Source organism: Molothrus ater, chromosome 17 (genome assembly GCF_012460135.2).
Source record: "Molothrus ater isolate BHLD 08-10-18 breed brown headed cowbird chromosome 17, BPBGC_Mater_1.1, whole genome shotgun sequence".
Taxonomy (NCBI): Eukaryota; Metazoa; Chordata; class Aves; order Passeriformes; family Icteridae; genus Molothrus; species Molothrus ater.
This window is the reverse complement of record NC_050494.2, coordinates 9,481,269-9,501,296: the sequence shown is the minus strand read 5'-3', so window position 1 is coordinate 9,501,296 and position 20,028 is coordinate 9,481,269. Positions and strand designations below refer to the sequence as shown.

At 41.3% G+C, this 20,028-nt stretch overlaps 1 protein-coding gene across 2 annotated transcripts; it reads right to left on the bottom strand.

Moving 5' to 3' along the window:
- Nucleotides 1–3,906: 3,906 nt before the first annotated feature.
- YTHDF1 (YTH N6-methyladenosine RNA binding protein F1) lies at nucleotides 3,907–18,993 on the bottom strand. 2 transcript variants are annotated; one of them, XM_036395542.2, is made up of 5 exons: nucleotides 18,627–18,992; nucleotides 18,214–18,238; nucleotides 16,676–16,755; nucleotides 11,314–12,840; nucleotides 3,907–5,423 (listed from the first exon to the last, which is right to left on the bottom strand). In XM_036395542.2, exons 1-5 carry the CDS (start codon nucleotides 18,651–18,653, stop codon nucleotides 5,397–5,399), a joined length of 1,686 nt encoding a protein of 561 aa, XP_036251435.1. In that variant the 5' UTR covers nucleotides 18,654–18,992; the 3' UTR covers nucleotides 3,907–5,396. The 2 variants fall into 2 exon arrangements, with proteins under 2 accessions (XP_036251435.1, XP_036251434.1); XM_036395541.2 differs by lacking the exon at nucleotides 3,907–5,423 and having other exon boundaries at nucleotides 10,725–12,840; nucleotides 18,627–18,993.
- Between the last annotated feature and the right edge of the window lie 1,035 nt (nucleotides 18,994–20,028).

Here is a 20,028-nt window from a genome sequence, read left to right as displayed (position 1 = left end):
AAAATCCATTATTTCGTGAATGGGCTGATTATCCACAATAGAAGATGAAGAAGAAGCCACTCTCCACCAGTAAGTTCAACTCAAACTTGCTAAATCTGGGCCCACTGCAGGGAATGTGCAGTCTTGAATTGAAAAGTGACTCTCCCTCCAGGTGTAGACAATGATCTCATTTGCTGCTTCTGAGCCTAATGACTCCCAGCTCCCCAAAGTTTTATCAGAACTGACTAAATACTATTTCAGCAAAGCGCCTTCAGCTGCAAGAACATGAACATTCCATTTCTCTGCCCTCAAGTGCTTTCAGCTGAAATGTGTTGTCACAAGAGAGCAGCAGGAACAGTTCCTACTACATCAGTGGTTTTTAACTCAGGAGGGTTTGCAGAACACAACTTCCAGGGAGATGCTGAGCTATCCTAGAGGCTGAAATGTTATCAGTCATCAAATTCCTCAACTTACAATTTGCAGGCCCACAGAGCAAAGCACAGAAATCAAAGTAGATATAAATAATGAAAAAAGCTCCCTAATAATATCTGTAAAAATCAATGTATCCTTTACTGATAAAAATTATGTTCTTCCTATTCTCACATCCAGATGGTGAGGGAGAAAAAATATTTAAGGATGTTGCTTGCAATATGTATTACTGCCCAAGGCATTGCATTAATAATCTAAAAATACCTGGAGACTGTATATTTGGTAAAACAAGTATTTACACCTCTTTCCCACTGTCTTCATTATTGAAACCACAGCAAAACACCAGATCCTACTGATTTAGCAGCAGTTGGACATTAGAAATGCATTTGGTGAAGACTTTACTGTCTGTCTGTTGTCATGGTAACATCCCAGGTAAAAATAATTTCTTGAATAACTTATAAACAGACAGATGGCATAAAACCTCCCACGCTCTCCAAATTGAAGGATATTCAGTAAAAGACAGTGATGATGCCAGTTCCATGAAGTCCTGCATGTTGAAGAAGGCACATCTCCAAGGTCCTGCTTGTGCTGGCAGAAACTCACCTCAGAATGTGAACAAAAGGGAGATCAGGGATGCTACAGGGAGCAAAACGAGGAGACACAAGTCAAGTCAGCACTCTCGTGTGCAGCATTTCCCAAGGGATTACAAAGGTGCCCTGAAATGATGGTCCTACATAAAACAAGGAAATTAATCCCATATTGTACCAGGGAACAAAAGCTGTTCCTGGAATTGCTAAAGCCCTGCCCTGCTCATGCTCTGACAGGGAAATGAGAAACATCCCACACTGCACGTGCAAAGCAGTTCTGCATCTGCAATAGGCAATTTGAGAGCTTTTTTTAATCAACATAAGCTTTTCTGAAGACAGGAAAGCTGTGAAATTCATAATGTTCATACCCAAGACATCTCCCTTCACCCTCAAATTAGGTGAAAGCACCAAGAGATGTGAACTGGGAAGATGCACTATGGGAATGATGTCAGCTATGGAACAGTCCATCAGGCTGAACCAGGTTTCTTGTGAAATCCAAAATCTCCCTTTGCAAGTCACACCCCAATTAAGTCATTTCAACATTCTGAGTCAACTCTCTTAATTCTAAAAATAGGCTGAACAAGAGCTGTTCCTTCTCAAAGGAGCTGTGGACAGGGCAGGCTACAGCCAAGGCAGTGATCACAGCCCCAGCCCCAGCTACACTTGCTCTGTTCTTGGGCAGGATCACAAATTCCAATTAAAACCTGCACTTTCCCAAAAATAGAGAACAGCTTTCTCCTGAAATGAGCAGATGCTGAGCACTGTTGTCAGCAAGAGCCAGAGCTTTTTCCAAGGGAAACAGATTGTTCAACATAAAGAATTCAAAGTAGCTGAGAGACCAGGAAAAGGAGCATTACATCAAAACACACTTCCCTCCATCAGATGTTTGTGCTTAGTTTTGCATTTATCTCCTGTTTTAACTAAATTTCCCTTACTCCTCTCAGCCTCTTTTCTCAAGAGGTGCAGAAACCGGAAAAGGGCAGTAACATTACATCAATTAGTTTTCTTTTGATAGTTTTGCACTATCTCTGCCTACGAGGTTTTTTTCTGGCCACATTTATTGGAATTTCCATCCTCTGTAGCCAAATAAAATCCCTCAGTTTCAAAGAGGGAAAGCAAAACACTTACCCATGCTCTGTAGTGCACTGTGGTCAGGCTAATGCCTTGAAATAAATACTGCTCTCTTCACTGGGATCTCACTAATACCCTGTGAGCAACTTCATAAATACCTTTAACTTCTTCAAAGAAATAGCAAGTATTTTGTCAAGAAACACATCTTTAAATATGAACAGCAGTGTTAATGGTGAAAGAAAAAAAAAGTAGGATTTAAAATTTTACATCCTCTATTTCCATCTCCCTAAAATGAGAAGTAAAAAGAATCAGTCTGGCCTTCTGAGCAAGATATGTTATGGAAGAGAAATAATCTTGAATTTCTGCCCTCGCATCTCAGTGTAGGTTTAACTTCATTGTTTTCTGTACCAGCTCAAGTCGTTCCCAGTGACAAACAAAATCTCCATAAAGATTTAATTATTCTGTACTATAACTTTTGGTGTGACTACCTGCAAGCAAATAGGTTTTTTCCCCTCATGATGCATATTCACAGCTTCAGAGCAGTGCAACGTGCTGCCATCACCAACCAGCAATTGAACCAGAGACATAATTGACCTTTTTAATCAGCATTTGGTGCTACCAGCTCCATTTGGCTTAAAAGTGAAAGGCAGCAGAGTTACTGTCACATCCAAACCTCAGAAACACCAAGCAAAGCAACTCATTTAAGGAGTGAGTTCAAGCAGCAATTCCAAAAGCACACAGGAACATTCCTTCAGAACTATTACTTGGACTAAATAAAGAATAAGCAAGACTTGTGACATGAAGTTATTCTTCAAGAGACACTGGAAGAATGTTTCTTCCCCCTCACAGTGAAATGTGAACTCTGTGAAACACAAAAAGTGAGTCATCCCTTGGAATTGCAGTGGCAGGGGATTGAAAATCAGGACCAGCAGCCAGCACTGCAGTTATCTGAGCACCCAACGTGCTTGTGATGAACAGGATTATTTTACCCACTGTTAAATCTTCTCCCACCTCTCTGATAGGGCTGTACCACACTGCAGTGTCAGGAACAAATCTCTTCGTACTGAAGCTGCTTTCTGTTGCCCACAAAGCCCGACAGCTGAAACACATCACCACTTCAATATTGTCAAACCAGTTTCAGCTGAAGGCTCCAAATTATTTTGTTTTTAGAAAACATTTACCTGAAGTCTATTGGTATATCACAGCAAGGAGTGTTTAGATCTGGAAAAAAAATTACTGAAGTAGTGTAACTAACTTTTCTCTTGAGGGTCCAGATGCAGCAGTTCTTTCTGGCTCTAGAATCACCAGTGGAAATGTTCTGATGTAAAAACTGAAAGTAACAGCAGGTGCTTTTATTGGATGGAAACACCTTCATGAAATGCACAGTTGCTTCAATAAGTCAGTTAAAAAAAGATATCAAAGCAAATTACTGCAGGTAAGAGCTGGGAAACACAGCCAAGTGCTGGGAACAAAACTGGTCAGAGCATTAGTGGATTTGGGAAGCTCTTTTCTCACCCTGGTGATCTCAGGCTGTGCTGCTGCCTCCTCAAGGATACAGCACAACTTCCAGTCCTCAGCTGCTCCATCGTACCAGGGGAAAGGGAAGCACGAGTGACAGCCACTGCACATGGATGCAGGTCCTCTGAGGAATGGGAACAGTCAAAGCTGCTTCCACGTGCTCTGCAGAGTCCTGTGAAACCGTTCAGGTGTGCTGAGAGCAAACAACTGAGTTACTCATCATACCACTTCTCAAGTTGGATTTAACTGAGGAATCAGCATAAAGTGTGATTGGAACAGAGGAAGAAAAATGAAAACGAAAAAAATGAAAATGACATCAGGCTTGCTAAATATGTATTGTTTATTAAGGCTTGTATTCTCCTAGAGGAAAAAGTTAATCTGATGCTGTCCATTACTCCTTACAGGCAGTAACAGTCCAGAGACAGAGTTATACGTTCTAAATACAAGTCTAAATGATACAGATTAAACTTTATTTAAATTGGAGGTCCTTTTGGAGTAAATAGTATTCAGAAGATACTTGCTTTCTAATATAGTAAAAGATCCTCTACAATAAACACGTGCAGATTCAGTGTGCTAGAGCAGCGGACATGAGCACCATTTCCATGCTTAACTGGAACTCCAGTTGGTGACAGGTTCTCCGAAGGTCCCCTCACTCCACAAAAACATGACAGCAAATTCATTTTCTTAAAACAGGTTTTTTTACTCATCCAACAGAAAAAAAAAAATTAGACAAACACACTGTCAATTTCAAATATCTGAGGCATAATCCATCATATTATCCGTACTATTAGTTCCTACGTTAAAGCTCAGCATTATTGGTATAAAAACTTTAAATGGCATTAGGATTTGGGGGGGTTGGGAGAGAGTAATGAAGGGAAGGATTAAAAATGATCTGCAATTAACTAATAACACCTGAAAGCTGAAACAGGTTTAAACACATTGTTTAAAACCCCTGCAATGTCGATAGCATCACATTATTATTTAATTAAGCTACAAAAACCGTAAAGCAGAATTATGGCAGAGAGAAAGCGTCTTGCTCACCCTCAGCAGGATATGGAATAACAGATGCACACTGAAGCACTGCTTAACAGAATGTGAAAGGGAAATATTTTCCAGAGAAACAATTCCACTGACAATTTGATTTTCTACTAGACAGAAAAAACCAACATGGCGCATCAGCAGTTTTTTAAAAGAGTAATTGTACAGATAAATAAAGAGGCAGAGCAGCTGCACAAAGTGATCAGAAATTTAGGGGTTTTTTTCATTTTAAAATTCTGAAGTGCAGTATCTTACGAGTTGTTTTTTTTTTAATGACCAAAAAATAAAATAAAAAATCAATGCATGGTTTCATACTTCTGCCATGAAGAAAAAGGGATTGGGAGGAGGATAAAGGAAGATTTGTCGTGTATTCTCCATAATCTCTATATCTGGCTAGGAACATAATTCGTGCCAAAATAAAGTCTTTGGGAAGCACTGACACTTTAGTATGCTCATGTATAGGTCCACATTAGGTTAATATAACTGTTTACCAACTTAAAAAAATAAAAACAGACACACCTTTATTAATGATTTCTACAGAATTTTACATAGAAAAAAGATACAAATTAATGCAGATCCACTTGGGCAAAAATAAACTACAATGTACTTAAAGATGCAACAACTTAATTTCCCCTGCACGAGAAGATATATTGGAACTGAAAGCTTTAGTTTGTCCTGATGCCAGGATACAGCACCAGTTATACTTAATTTTGTTTCTCATAGTCGAATCTAATATCAGTTCTAGTATATATATCAAACTGTTTATGTTTATTCTTATTGTTTGTTTCGATTCTGACGTTCCTGCAAAGAGAAAAAAGTTAAGATTTTAGTCAAAGGAACAAGCAGAGTTTTTAGTAGTTTAACAGAGCTAATGTGATCCCAGATAATTACACACTTAAAACAATGCTGCTACATTTTATAAATACACTGTTCATACCCAACAAACCCAAGGCCTTGATAATTTAATGTTTTTAAGTGCAGTCTCAGGTGGAACATCTGGATGAATACCTGCAGTCACTTCAAACTAAGGTTACAGAGAGAGAAAGGTATGAAATATCAACACTCCTAAGGAGAACCAGGATCTGCAATATTCTGCTTTCTGGATTATTTTAGCTACTGCAGTAGTAGCACAACCAATACATGAGCAGAAAGCAGATGGCAGATTAGTGAACTCCACAGAACTGGTCTAATTTTGAAGCACTCAAATGACTTTGGAGTTTAGTCACATTCAGTAAAAGCAGGGATTTGAGCTGTCGAGAAATTCTGTCCCTAAATCTTCCTACAGGTTGAACTATACTGGGAAGCACTGGGAAATACCTGGGGTAAGAGACAGAAACAATATCAGGTAGAAGGAAAGTTTTGTGCTTCTACATAGTCTGATAAAACCCAGCACAGCTGGACTGACCAACCCAAGGGTGTCCCAAGTGCTGCTGGGAGGGTCTTTGAGCCTTTTCCCCAAGTTTCTGCTAATCACAAATATTGAAGCCAGTAAAGGTCACCTAAGGGATAGAGCTGGGGGCTGCCTGCAGTGAGTTCCACATCAGTGACCCTGTGCCCTCCCAGCAGCACAGGGCTCCAGGGACGCCTGAGCAGTGCCCAGCAGAACACCCAGGGTTCCAGGAGCCCCACAAGTGCAGAACGTGCAAGGACAGCAGGACAGAACCAGGCTGCTGTGCCTTAGTCCTGTGCATCCTCCAGCCAGGGCAGCACTGCACACTGAACAGAAAGGGCTCAGCCTTCCCATTTTTGCTGCTTGGAAAGACTCAATTCTGTACTTAAACACATCACATGGCACCAAATCCTATACCAAAGGAAATTGTGAACTAGCCTAAGCAGCACCACCAGCCAACTCCTGAACTAACACCTTCATATTTTGTTTTGTGGACTCATTCTGTATAAAGTTCATCTCAGAATTGTTTCTGTTGTGATGTAAAGCTTACTTGCTAATATACCATTTAATCATTGTAAATGTAACAGACTGCATTTGCTGTTTCAGCTGGTCACAGCATAAAAATCAGAAGAGATTTTTAAAAACAGAATATATTGATTTCTGCCTCCAGGCAGAATGTTAATATTTTAATTTTCATAATAAAATTAAGTCAACAAAGTCCAGAATGAATTATAAATATATAATTTAAGACAGAAGTAAGAGATAGCAAAGTTGTTTTACCAAATCAACAAAACAAGCTGTGTAAAGTGGTAGAATTTATTATAAAAATCTATTCCTCCTGTCTTTTAACTCTCAACTATGATGAATTATCAGCAAAAGCCATTTCCTAATGGCAGAGTATCAGAACATTACATGTTATTCTTAATAAAAAGAGCTTATGTCTGCCTGACATTTCAAACAAAAGGTGGGTACAAAGTATCTAGAACTGAATCATATCAACTCCATTTTCAGGCTTCCAAAAAGAGGAATTGTTTCATCCTATTTTCAACTTCCATTTCCAGGGTGGCACATCCCCTTTAGAGTCCTACCATGTTCATGAGCCCACTCTTTCCCACTGCCACCTCATGTAACTTATTGAACTTATTTTTATTTTTCTGTGTAGTCACCCACTGACCTCTCTAATTCCACTTCCTTTAGAAATGGAAGCTTTCCATTCTCAAGGACTAGCCCCACATAAAAGAGGCAGGCTAGCACCTGAGACCTCCACCTGAAGTGCTCATGGCATTCAGAAACTCAGCTCAGACTCTAATTCAGTAAAAAGTGCTCTTTACTGAGCAAGTTCCCAAGCAGTTCCTCCTACCTTGCTTTCTGCTTTCTCTCTTGGGAGCTAATCTGAGTCTTCCTCTTTACAAATGTCTGAAACCACATAAACTGATGCAACAATTCTTCGTGCTCTCGAGCATGGCTGCTTTTTAGAAGCTCTAACTCTCAAATTCTCTTCCTTACTGCTATTTAGCACTACTGCAAGCAAGAACAGTTTTGTAAGCAGCTAACAAAGCTGTGCTCATTTTGGTTCTGAAGATCCGGAGCCTTCAGCTTCTCTTCTCCAGTGGATTACTCTTGATATCTCACAGGAGAGCTCCAGCTGCACACTTCTCCTTCAGGACACTAATCTGTGTGGTCTTCAGACACAGGGAAAATAGGTTTCCACAAAACTTGCAGTGATTTCCACCTTGGAGACACTCATCCCTGTCAAACTTCTGTTCTCTTCACCTCAGGCTAAAGTAGCTTCAACTTTCCTACTAAACTTGGTTAAAGTCAGTGGGATCAAAGCATTCATCTTCAGACACAAAAATAGAAATGTTTTCTTTATCTCAGGAACACGGTATTAATCTTAAAATATGTTTTTTAACTAGTGCTTTGGAGGAAGGACAATATTCCATCCTTTTAAGTTCAGTGACTGTGTTCACAGAAAGCTCATCACTGAAAGGAATCACCCAGTGCTAGGAGAAAATGAGTATTTCCAAGTACCACACACACCAGCCAACACTTTTCAGTATTTAATCACCTAAAGCAGAACTGGTAATCTTGGTGATTCAGGAGCTTTCTGAGACTGTGCAGCTCTGCCAACACAACACCAAGGTGTAGAGCTGAGTGTCTTGCCTGAATCAGAGGTGACAGCACAGCAGCCCAGTACAGCAACTGGGACCATCTGCTGTGGTGCAGATCTGGGAGCCTGAGCTGCTGACAGCTCATCTGTCACCTGTAAAGTAGCAAGATCTGCAACAAGTTTGTCTTCACAAGCTGTTAAACTTTGGAAGACAACTTTGTTAAGGCTCTGATAGAATGCTTTTAGGGAATAATAACTAATGCCACATTATACTCTTTTTTTTTTTTTTTTAAAGAAGCTCTCTCACATATCACAACTTTTTCAGTTTTCAGAGCATGGGCTTTGATGACAGAAGTAGCTCTGGAACTGACTGAAAAAGGCTGTGAGGGTCATGTGACAATTCATGCCACACACTTTTGCTATTTCATCCCAGACCCCAATCCCCTCCCAGTTTTTGGTTAAGTATTTCAGTGGGGCAAATCAAAAGCTGGACTTGTATCCCAGCATGACCAAATCCTCTCTCAGTTCTGGAGGGATACCTTCTTTCAGCAATGCTGCAAAGTGATCAATCTTAGGCACTTGGAAGAATTTCATCCAGCATTGTACCTGCCAAAGCCTCACTGGATGATTTGGCACTGACACTGAGGCTCCTACATCATTTAAACTCAGCAGCACAAGCTGGAGCTGGCTCTGCACACAGCAGCCATGGAAATGCTGGTTAGCAACAAACTGGAACCATCTGAAGAGCTGAAATGCCAGTGGCTTGCCCTGCACAGATTACATTATTATTCTCTACTAAATATTTCTGTATAAATGAAATTGTATCATTTAAGCTCTCCATGTACAGCTTTTTAAGAATTGTGTCCCTTTGTAATCACAACAGCAGTGAAATGGAAGCACAAAATTTCAGTGATTTTACAGCTAAAGAAGAGTATAATGAGTTAAACCCAGCAATCTGAAAAGCAATTAAGATGGCACATATACCAACAACTGACATCTGAAAATGTCAATCAGGTTGTAAGATAAGGTTGTTGGCAATAAGATTCTTCAAAAATTATTGTCATAGGAAGACTAACTTTGTTAACAGGAAGGTTTGAACTTCAACAGCACAAACTTCTTAACAGTAAGAACTTTAGGTATGTGCATACCCTGTAAAAAAACCAAACTCTTCTAGTAATCAGCTGGACTTCTAAAATTCATTTTATCAATGAAGGAGAAAAAGTAGTGACTTTCCAATCAAGTTTTATAGAGTGCAACCTGACAAGCAGCATCTTATTTTTCATTCCTTCATTGCTGCTCTGCTTTAGCTCTCTAGCACTATTACCTTCCTTGGTGTACTTTGGTGTCCCATTTTCTAAGCTATTCAGAGAAATCTAAGAAACATAAACTAGACTTCATAGTTTATTTTGTGAATGTGTAATACAAGCCATAGCCTCTGTTTTAAATGAGGAAGGAAAATGCATTATTTTCAAAAACTGATCCTGTTACAAATAAAGCAGTGACCTAGGTAAGAATATTTTTGTGCAGGAAGTGGGAATTAGTTGTTTATTAAATCAACCCAAAATGAGATCAGCTCAACAGTCAAACACCAACCCTCTGAGATCCCACAAAGCACAGAAATTCTGCTCTTTGTGCCACCATTGGGATCCTGCTGAGGCCAGGGATTTATCTGGGCAGGAGTAGATCTGTTATCACTTTCCCTGTGCTCTCACTTCTTAAACACCCACAGTTCTCCCCTCCAGCCGTGGCAGCAGAGCACAGGGAGACAGAATTAAAAACCCAAACCAATCACACCCCACTACACCACAAACACTGGGCAGAGGAAGCCAGGCTGCCTCACTTTGTCAGGACTCTCTCCTGCATAAGGGAACACCTCTCCAAGATACAGGCCACATTAAATGCTGAATTGCTAATTATCTACTGAAGGAACAAAGTATTCAAGTAAGGCCCTTTAGGTTTTACTTTGTGGAATCCCACAGGGAGTATACAAGAAAAACTTGCAATTTTAAGCTGTCCTTCTCTGCTGTGCTGAGGTCAGCTATGCACATCTATCATGGCCAGGAAAAGTTCAGCAACAAAGTTTTAAAGACACTGAACTCCTTTTCTCATATAATTTAAAGGTCCAATCTATGAAGACAGTTTAAAGTAATTTTATCTACACTTTAACATGGCAATAAAAACTTTAAAATGGCAATTTAGAATTTAAGCTGCAGGAACATGCATTAAGTCTTTACTTTAAAAACATCTTAACAAAAATATGAGCTACCCTAAACTAAAGCAGCCTGTCAAACAAATGCTGTATTTGCAATGCTATACAAAAAAGGTCTAGGAAACACTATCAACATCAAGCAAATTGAAGTGTTACTTCAGTAGCAACTACACATCCTGACACCTATTATTTTGTCAGGTCATTACTTCTAGACTGCCTAATTAGAGAAAGGCATTCTTGAAATTGAGTTAGTGGGATGGAGAGGGACAGAGATCCCTTGTGGCAGACTTAGAGCCATGAAAGTGTATGGAAAGTTTTACTACACTCTCCCAGTTACTGCCCAGACTTCTCTCACTACATCTTCACTCAAAACTTCAAGAATTAGTAGACAGATTAAACCTGGGAACTGAAAACCTTTATTAATCCAAATAATACACGTGACTTCAGCAGCATAAATGCACTCTTTCTAGCACTATTCCAGCAATATTATGCAACTCTTTCTTTTCCAGAGAGATAAACTGAATAAACAAAATCAGCTTTCTTATTCTTAAAGGTGATGTACAAATTTCAAATACCAGTACAGGTATCAATTTTGAAGCCCAGTTCCAGTCAAACAGTGTTTAAACACCTCATATTTAAGGCAAAAAAACTTAAGTGACAATCACTGGCAGAACCCAATTCTGAAACAAACTATTTTCTATTAACCATTTTAAGATAAAAAAATAAATCAAACTCCAATAAACTGGACATAAAGTCCTTTACCCGCATTACTGCTTAGCTTTCTGCTTTGAAACTCATTGACTTGTGAAACTCTCACAAAGAAATATGCATCAGATTTGTGTTGCTAAACACACAAGAAACCATCAAGTTGAGATTGTATTAAAAACATTTTGAATTCCTACTTACATTTTTCCACCATAGCAGCCTTCACATTTCATTTTCCCCATATCTGTGTATAAAATAAATTTTTTAATAAGTTTACCTTCCGCACCACCTCCTCCTCTTCCTGGCGCTTTTCATAATGAGAAAAGTCATCAAAGATGGAGGTCGTGTGCTTGTAAGTAGCAATAATTTTAAGCACTTGTTTTGCTTTTTCTAAGGGCACCTCCTGTGTATCACGGGAGTTTGTAACGGGTTTGTTGTCATTGTTCTCCAGCCTGATGTGTCTCAGTTGGTTGTTGGGCACATCCTTCACAAAGATCCACTTGACATCAAATTTCCCCTTCCACTTGTCCTGAGACCAGACACCCGCACTGGTGCCATAGTCCACAGGTGATTTCATCTCTGCTACTCCACAGAAGTGTCCACTGCCATTGACACTGAACAGCAAGTACACGGGGCCCTTGCTGTTCATGGAGCGAAAAGCGCTGTCCAGGCGTTTGTTGCCGTGTTCCGTACTACACCAAATAGAATATTTAATGGAACGATGAATATCATCCTCGGAATAGCTCTTTATTATGAACACACGTCCATTTTTAAGGTTCCATTCGAAATCTTTAGGGTTATAGCTGTGAGCAGCTTTCAGTTTTTCAAGGACAGGATGGGACTCACCGCTCGGAACGGGGTTGGGCTGGGTGCTGCCAGCTGAGTTGGTGTCATTCCCAGTTCCTCCACTTTGGCCAAAAGCTGCATTTCTGTTGCGAGGAGCTACCCAGCGGTTTTGGGGTGGCTGCTGAGGGGTCTGATACTGTGGCTGAGTCAATGGAGGAGGCTGAGCTGGAACAGGCTGAACAATTGGTTGCTGTGGCTGTGGAACAGACTGAGGAGAAGGTATCTGTTGGGGGGCAGGAACTTTTGCCACAGGACCCTTATTGTCCCAAGTACCTATGTCCATATTATGCTTTATAGGGGGAGGAGGCAACGCTCCTCCGATTACAGGTCCAGATTTTGTTTTCATTTTAGGCTGTGGTTTTGCAGGCTTGCTGGCAATAGCAGCCCAAGAGGTTGGTTTAGATACTGGCAAGTTTACATTAGATCCACCATTCCCAGAGAGGGCGCCTGTCATCCCGGCACTGTTAACAACAGAACCTACTGTTTTCACTGCAGAAGTCGTAACATCTCCACCAATCTTAAGTCCAACCATTCCCTGTTCAATACTGTTCATTCCAGGAGCTTTATTTAATGTATCATTATGAAATCCTGTTTGTCCATCCACAATGGTACCCCCCAGAGAACTGGGTGGGTAGCTGTAACTGCTCCCATATGCTGAGCTTTGTGTCTGCTGTCCTTGGGATCCGCTTGTTCCCCAAGCTGAGAAGGCAGGATTTTCAGGGAAAAAGTTAAAGCGGTGTTGATAGATATTATTTCCCAGACCCCCAGGCTGTCCAAAAACGGCATCATGCATAAAATGATGATCCCCATTACTGAGCTGTCCATAGGTGGTGAGATAAGGGATAGGAGGATCTCCTCCTGTAGACCATGGTGCTTCACTGAGAGAATAGGGGAACCCAATAGATGGTGGATAATAACTGGACAGATAAGGATCAGTCATTGATGGATAGCTACTGTTCTGTTAAAGAGAAAAAACAGTCAACAGATAAATAAACCCTTCATTTATAAATAGCCACAACACCAAACAGAAAAGAACACTAGAGACAAAGTAATGTCATTTCTAATGACATTAGAAACTCATTCCAAGAAGGATTCACTACAAATGAAGTATCTGGGCATCCATAATACCCCAGGACTAGGGGCTCACATTGAGATTAATACTTGAGATGTTGAAACCATGTGATCTCACACTACTAAGGTTATTTAGTAGCCAACACCCCAAATTATTGCAAGGAACATATCTAACTATATTTTGTGGCTCACAGAACTAAGAATATTTAGCATTTCTAGACTGCTACGTGGAAGAAGCTTTAGACTAATCACCTTAATATGACAACACATGTAACATACTGTTACAATCCTCATTATGTAGTTGTTTTGAGGGGCCAACAGTCTCCAACAAAAAACCCACACCTCAAGCAATAGAACATACACAGGCTACTTCTGACACACGTGCCAAGTTTGCCACAGATAAGAGAGACAAGCTGACATTAAAGGGCCTGGTGCACCAGAGACAAATCCATGCCCAGATGGCACATGACACAGGCCATCCCCAATCTTGGAGAAAGACCCTTTCCAGCCTGTTGAATAAATCTTTTCCTCCCTCAGTAGTAAAGTTACAACTGTGCAGGAGTGTTCCTGACTGTCCTTTCAAACAGGACATCTCTCCCACTCATGAAATAAGAGAACAAACATTCATAAACCAACAGGCCCCCTCTGAAATTTCCTCCCCTTCAACCGTTAAGTATTAGATCAAGCTGAGAAGCTTTTCCTCTCACTAACACTTGGCTGGCACCTGATCTTGAAGCATTCCATATGATTCTTACATTCAGCAATGCAAAAGAACAAAGCCAGGATGTTCTAAAGTAGGTTTTATTCCTCTTCAAATCAACTTGAAGCACTTATACTGGAGACCTTCCAAAGTGACACTCCAACCATAATTACCAGAGAGGGGGTGGGAAGGTCAACATCTCCTGTTAATGAGTCAAACAGTAGCTCTCCTTTCCTTACTCATAAAGACTATTTTAAGAAGAGGAACTCTTCTTTCAAACTGCAAGATTTCAAACTTGGAAAGAAAAATCTATCTGCAAAATCAGGAAAATTGTACCAGAACTTCAGCTATTTTTCCAAAAATCTGATTATTTCTCAGCTTTCTCAAAAAAAAAAAAGTAAAATCCCGTCCTTGCTGAAGATAAGCCTAATATTCAATTGATACAGAATCATTTTTACTGCTCATTTTCAATGACCTCTTTTCCATGACACCTCAAAGCCAGAGTAATTCAATAGCCTTGTGTTTCATACACAGAATGATACCACAATATGCCTCCAGGACTTCCATACAGTACTGCAAACACTTCAGAGACTGAAACAGCCTAAATCAAAGGTTATTGATTCAAAAGAAATGATCTCTGCCACTTTTCAGGCTGCCTTTATTTACACACAAATTCTATCACTAACAAGAGGTACAGAAATCACCTTCCTATGAGATGATCCTCTAAAATACACTGAGTTTTCTGAGCCTCCCAAGCTAATCAATATTTAGCATAAAAGCCCATTTTTCTGAAAGACTTTGACACTGCTGAGTGTTTGATTTTAAAGTGTTAATTTAAGAAAAAAATTAAAAACAAATACAGGTGAAAAGGAGGAGATATAAGTAGTTCTCTGAGATACTTATGCTCATAAATTCTGTGAGTTTAGATTTTAAGACCAAAAAGAGTAAGCCTAGTAGAAAAGCAAGTGTTTTGTCTCAGAAATATTTAGGCTAAAAGGATTTTAGACAATTCCTGCAGCTGTCATCTCTTCACACAGCCTGTAAAGTCCCCACAAGGATTCTTACAAGATTCAAGGAAAGTTTCAGCAGCCATCCTTACCAGACATTCAATCTATTTTGACTGGCTTTATGCCAGTGTGTAAAAGAAACCCTGACAGAAGTTCTTCCCTTCAACAGCAGAACATTTATTTCAATAAACTTATCCTTGACCTTTCTGCACCCTTCTGTATCTTTTTTATTAAAAATTTCCAAACAAAACCAATTCAACCATTCTGGTAATTAGGAAAGAAACTCCTATCCCCCAAAATATGCTCCTTGCTGGTGATTCCCTGTTTCACAGGAATAATCTCTTGGTTCTCACTGACTTTACAGGAGGATGCTTTTCTTGCTGAGTGTAAATCTGTACATGAAGAGTCCACTTGACTCAGTTCTCTCTGCCCTTAAAAGTACTTTTAACACAATATTACTCACCTACTTTTGACTTTCAATGTTAAATATATTATTGTGTAAGCTGGGGCTTTAATTTCTTAAGTTTATTTTAAATATCCAGTTGGCTTCAAATCTTTTTTTTAAAGTTATCTGTACTTTACAGTAATTTTCAAGGGCTGAATAAATCTGACTGGATAACTGGATAATAAGTCTTTGTTCAGCAACATGGTTGCCTTCAGTACAAAATCTCACAGTCCTAATTAATGCTACTGTCACTTTCCACTTAAAATTGTAAGAGGACCTACACAATTGTTTCTTGTGCCATGCCAATTTTTCACTGCAGCATAAATAAATTGGTCAATGGAGCTACACTTTCATAAAGAAAACTTTTTTTTATAATTATGGAACTTCTAACAACCATAGAAATTTTTCTATTTAATCCTAATAATTTGGCTTGTTGACAGCAAAGACAAACTTCCCAGAATAAAACTATAATAGATGGGTATATTTTTTCTATGTGAACATTCAGTATATTTCAAGTTTAAAGTCATTAAAAATCACATACAAATCTGATGGAGCACAATTTTAAAAAATCAGAGGGAAGTGAAACCCTCAATTTCTTTTATAATTAATTCTGCATTAAAAATTAAGATTTTGCTTCCCTTTTTCCCCATAAAGGTTTTTCTACCTTCCACAGCACATGAACTCCAAAAGAAGGAATGCCTCCCATTAAATGAAGTCTGGAGAACATGTCTATGCTGCAAGCAAGCTCAGTGATGTCATCAATATTAACACTGGCATCTGACAGCTTCAGACTGAATTATAAATTTTCTTTTTAAAATGTAACACTTTGCCATCCCATCATGTACCTCTGGTAAATGTTTCTCTCTGAAATGGTGTTTCACACTTGTGAATGAAAACTTTTTGCTTCTCCAGTTTTTATACCTTTTTTTCCCTTTAAAGATCTGAATGTGAACTCAAAAATTACTTCAGAGAATACTTTCAATTAAAATGGCACTTTAGTCATGGATGTTGATTTAATGTACATTATTATGACAGTTTACATTACAGTTCCTTACTCTTAAGCAACACATCTTTAATTCTTAAAATGTATCAGAGAACATGAAAGAACAACAACACTTCTGAAGTGTAAAAAATGGGCCAACTCTACAAAGTACCTAGAGAGCATCCAACCCAAATCTCAACTACATTAATTTCTGTGATTATATAAATAATAGAGATCAGGAGAGCCCAAAAGCAGAATTTTTAGACTCCTACAAGCAACTGGCCTATCAAAGAACTGTAAGATGAGGCTGTCCCAGTCCAGCCACACCAACAACCTGCAAGGGGAGGAGGAATCAGCTCCAGCTCCTTGGAGCATCAACTTCATTTTCACTTGTGGCCATCTGGAGATGCAGAGTAATATTAGCTTTGGGAACACAAATGCTGGTTGTATCACCAAGTAACACAATATGCTGTCATTTCTTTTTCCATTTCTATTTAAGGCATTTGCTCCCTCCACACAATCCTATGAATGGAGTGCCAACAGCATGCCTAAGGAAAAAAAAAAAAACTAAGTTAAAAATACACTAACCTGATTTGACTGCCCGGAAAGGTAAGGTTCAAAATCGTTGTCATGAACTGTGTCTTTCTGATGTAACGAACCATTTTGTACTACAAAAAAAGGGTTACAGCACATTATAACAGCAGCAGCAGCATTGCAGCAGTGATGTTCCACCCCATGCTACTTTAGGAACAGCCATATTTCTTCTGCAAACCAGAAAGACTCATAAAAAGACCAAGGGATGACATTTCCCACCCCCCCAGATAGTTTCTCTTTATATTACTGCTTATAAAACAAAGTTTGAATAAATTAAAAAAATTAGTAATTAAAAATTCTACAGCTGAGGGTGAGTAAACAACTCATGTGAATTAACTCCCAATAGAAAATCATTATTGAGAACAATTTTGTGAAAAAAGATTGGGAAACAACATCTATTGTTCTGGCCCATAATTAGAACACACAAACTCACAGTTCTCCCAGCGTGTGCTATTCACTGCTTAAGCTGGCTAAAATAAGATGAGGTGAGGTTACATTTAATTATGAAATGAAGACTGCTAAGAGCTTTGGTATCCTGATATTTTCAGGAAAACTTAAGTTTCAACATTCTGATCTGTAAAAAAGAAGATATCTGCCATAAAGTCCTACTTCAGCATAAAAGAATGTCTGATAAGCCATTACTGAATGACATACAAACCCAAAACAGCTATTAGGTCCCTTCAAATAATTTTCTGTTTGCTTTAAATTTGAAAAAACAAGGTCAAATACACGGTATGGTAGTTGCTGTATTTACCTATTTCATAGAACAGCTGAACCAAATGTAATACTACACCAAATAAAGTGTTTAGCAAACAAGTTTGGGAATTCAGCAGAGTATTTCTGCAAAGTTTATCAAGGGGAGCAGAAGTAAAGAGTGTTTACAAACACAGGGAAATGTGTTTCTTCAACTAGAAGGAGCTGGATTTTCAAGGCAGGTTAAGATGTATTAAAAAGCATTCATGAGTTGGATATTATCACTTTCTAAGTCTTAAGAGTTACATGCTTGTTAGCAATCACAGTAATTAAGATATTTTTAGATGACTTATTACTGAGTTTAATTTCAATTGGAGCAGAAGAGTTATAAAAATACCTATTATCTCATCAGAAGTTAACCATCTTTTAAGTTCTCAAAATTATTAAGTTTTATAGGCTTAAGTAAATATCTCAGCCAACAGCAGAGCAGCAACACAACTGGATTCCCAGAGCGTGCAAAAGTAGACAAAAATACATAAATTGTACAGGGATATCCTTGTGACTTTACATAGCAACCTGCTTCATCTTAAACAGGGAGAATTATTTAGTAGCAACACAGAGTCCTTCCCACTGCAAATCCAGCAGCATTAAGTGGGATGCAGGCAAGCTCGGGTGAATGGCAGTCGATGTTATTTTTGAAACAAAGCACACATTCCCTCATTCCCAGATGTTTTCCACGCAGAGTAACAGCGATACGTTTCTGCTCACCTACAGGTACCTGTGTAATTGATTTCTTACAGTAACAATTTAAGCGACCAGATCACAGCATGATTTCTCACCTTTATTATCCTGTCCTTTCGGTCTCTGGGAAGCCACAGCACGTGATTACGGGAAAAAAAAGAAAAGGGAAATAAAAAAGTTAATTTTAGAAAAACGCTTATATTGTCATAGGCACTGCGAACCCCACAGCTTCTGAGGACGGGAAAGAGACTTCTAAAAATGGCCAGCAGCATCTCAAGGTTTGTTTGGACCGGGGCTGGAGCAGCGTGTTCCACGTATCACTCAGCACCGGCCTTCCTGAGAAATGGCCCCGGCTCCGGGGAGGAGGCGGGAACGTGCTGTGCCCACGGGGGAAGTTAAGGAGAACGATGGAGCTCGAAAGCAGCCGACGGGGAAAAGAAAAGCCTCGCGGGGCCTGCAGCCGCAGGCCCGGGAATCCCCCCGCCCACGGGCCGCCTCGCCACTCGCTCACCTGAGGGTCAACGCTTGTGGCAGACATAATTCATGCACAGGGCCCCGTGGTTCAGCAGAGAGCGCCGGGGGACGAGGCAGGGCCGCTCGGCGCGGCGCGGAGCTCCGGGGCCTGGCGGAGGGGCGGCGGCGGCGCCTCCTCTCCCCTCAGGCGGCGGCCAGGCGGGGAAGGGGCCGGGGCCGAGGGGGAGGGAAAGGGGCCGCCTGGCGCCTCCTCGGGGCGCCTCCTTAGGAGACGGCGGTGCAGGCGGCGGTGGCGCGGCTCGGCCGCGGCGCTGGCGGTGCCGGTGCGGGCCCGGTCTCTCACATGCCCGCGGGCCGGGCCTGGGGCCGCAGCGAGCGGGGCAGCGGCGGCCGCCGACTCCAATGGCGGCGGGCGCCGGGCTGCGGTGACGTCAGCGGCGAGCGCGCGGGGCGCGCCGGGAGCGCACGGGGCGGGGAGCGGGGGAAAGGCGCGCGGGGCGGCGGCGCCTCGTGCGCCTGCGCGGCAGCGCTGAGGGGGCTGAGGGGGCGCATGGCGGACACGGCTCCGCCCCGCCACCCGCCACAGAGCGCTCGGGCTGCCCGGCCTGCGGAACGGCGGGCTGAGGGCATGGCTCATCGCTGTGCACGAGTTCCGCCGCAGGAAAGGGTTCTTCGTCCTGAGGGTGGTCGGGCACTAGAACGGGCTCCCCAGGGATGGGGTCGCAGAGCTGAGCCTGATTGCTCGAGATAAGTGCGGATAACGGCACATGGAGGGGTTCTTGGGTATCCTGTGCAGGCCCAGCACTGGACTCGGTGATCCTTGTGGGTCTCTCCCAGCTGAGAATATTCTCTGATTCTGTTCCTCCCTCAGTCTGTGCTAGGACACTGCCTCATGTTCTCAGGATCACTGTGACAGAATCACTGAGCTGCCCGAGCTGAAAGGGACCAAGGATCCTCCAATGACTTAGGTTGGAAAAGAGCTTTGAGACCATCAAGTCCAACCTATCCCCAGCAGCCCTGCTCAGTTGCATCAGGGGCCTGAGTTGCCAGGCCACTCCACCGCGTCCCTGGGGCCACCCATTCCAATGTCTAATCACTGTTTCTGTGAGGGAATTCCTCCTGATACCCAGCCTGAACTTCACCAGGTGCAGCTTAAGACTGTCAAGGATCATCAGAGCCCAACTCCTGTGCTGGCACAGGACATCCCCAGCCATCCCACCATGTGTCCAAATCTCCTTGAGCTCCATCAGGCCTGGTGCCATGATCACCATCGTGGGGAGTCTGTTCTGGTTCACCCAAGAGCTTTGGGAGGCCCACTTTCCCTCACACAGCCTGTCTGACCACTGGCAGCAGCCACCCTCAACGTGTGTTTTTATCAGATTCTTTTTTTTTTTTCTTCTCTTCCAGCTGTTTTGCAGAACCTGGGTGGAATTTGGGCC

What these genes read in the sequence shown, in the direction of transcription:
- YTHDF1 (XM_036395541.2), bottom strand. Translation starts at nt 18,653, where the DNA reads ATGTCTGCCACAAGCGTTGACCCTCAG. An exon ending in GAAAGGACAGGATAATAAAG is followed by an intron (nt 16,756 to 18,213) that starts GTGAGAAATCAT and finishes CTTTTTTTGTAG; the next exon opens with TACAAAATGGTTCGTTACAT. An exon ending in TTTCCGGGCAGTCAAATCAG is followed by an intron (nt 12,841 to 16,675) that starts GTTAGTGTATTT and finishes TCTCTTTAACAG; the next exon opens with AACAGTAGCTATCCATCAAT.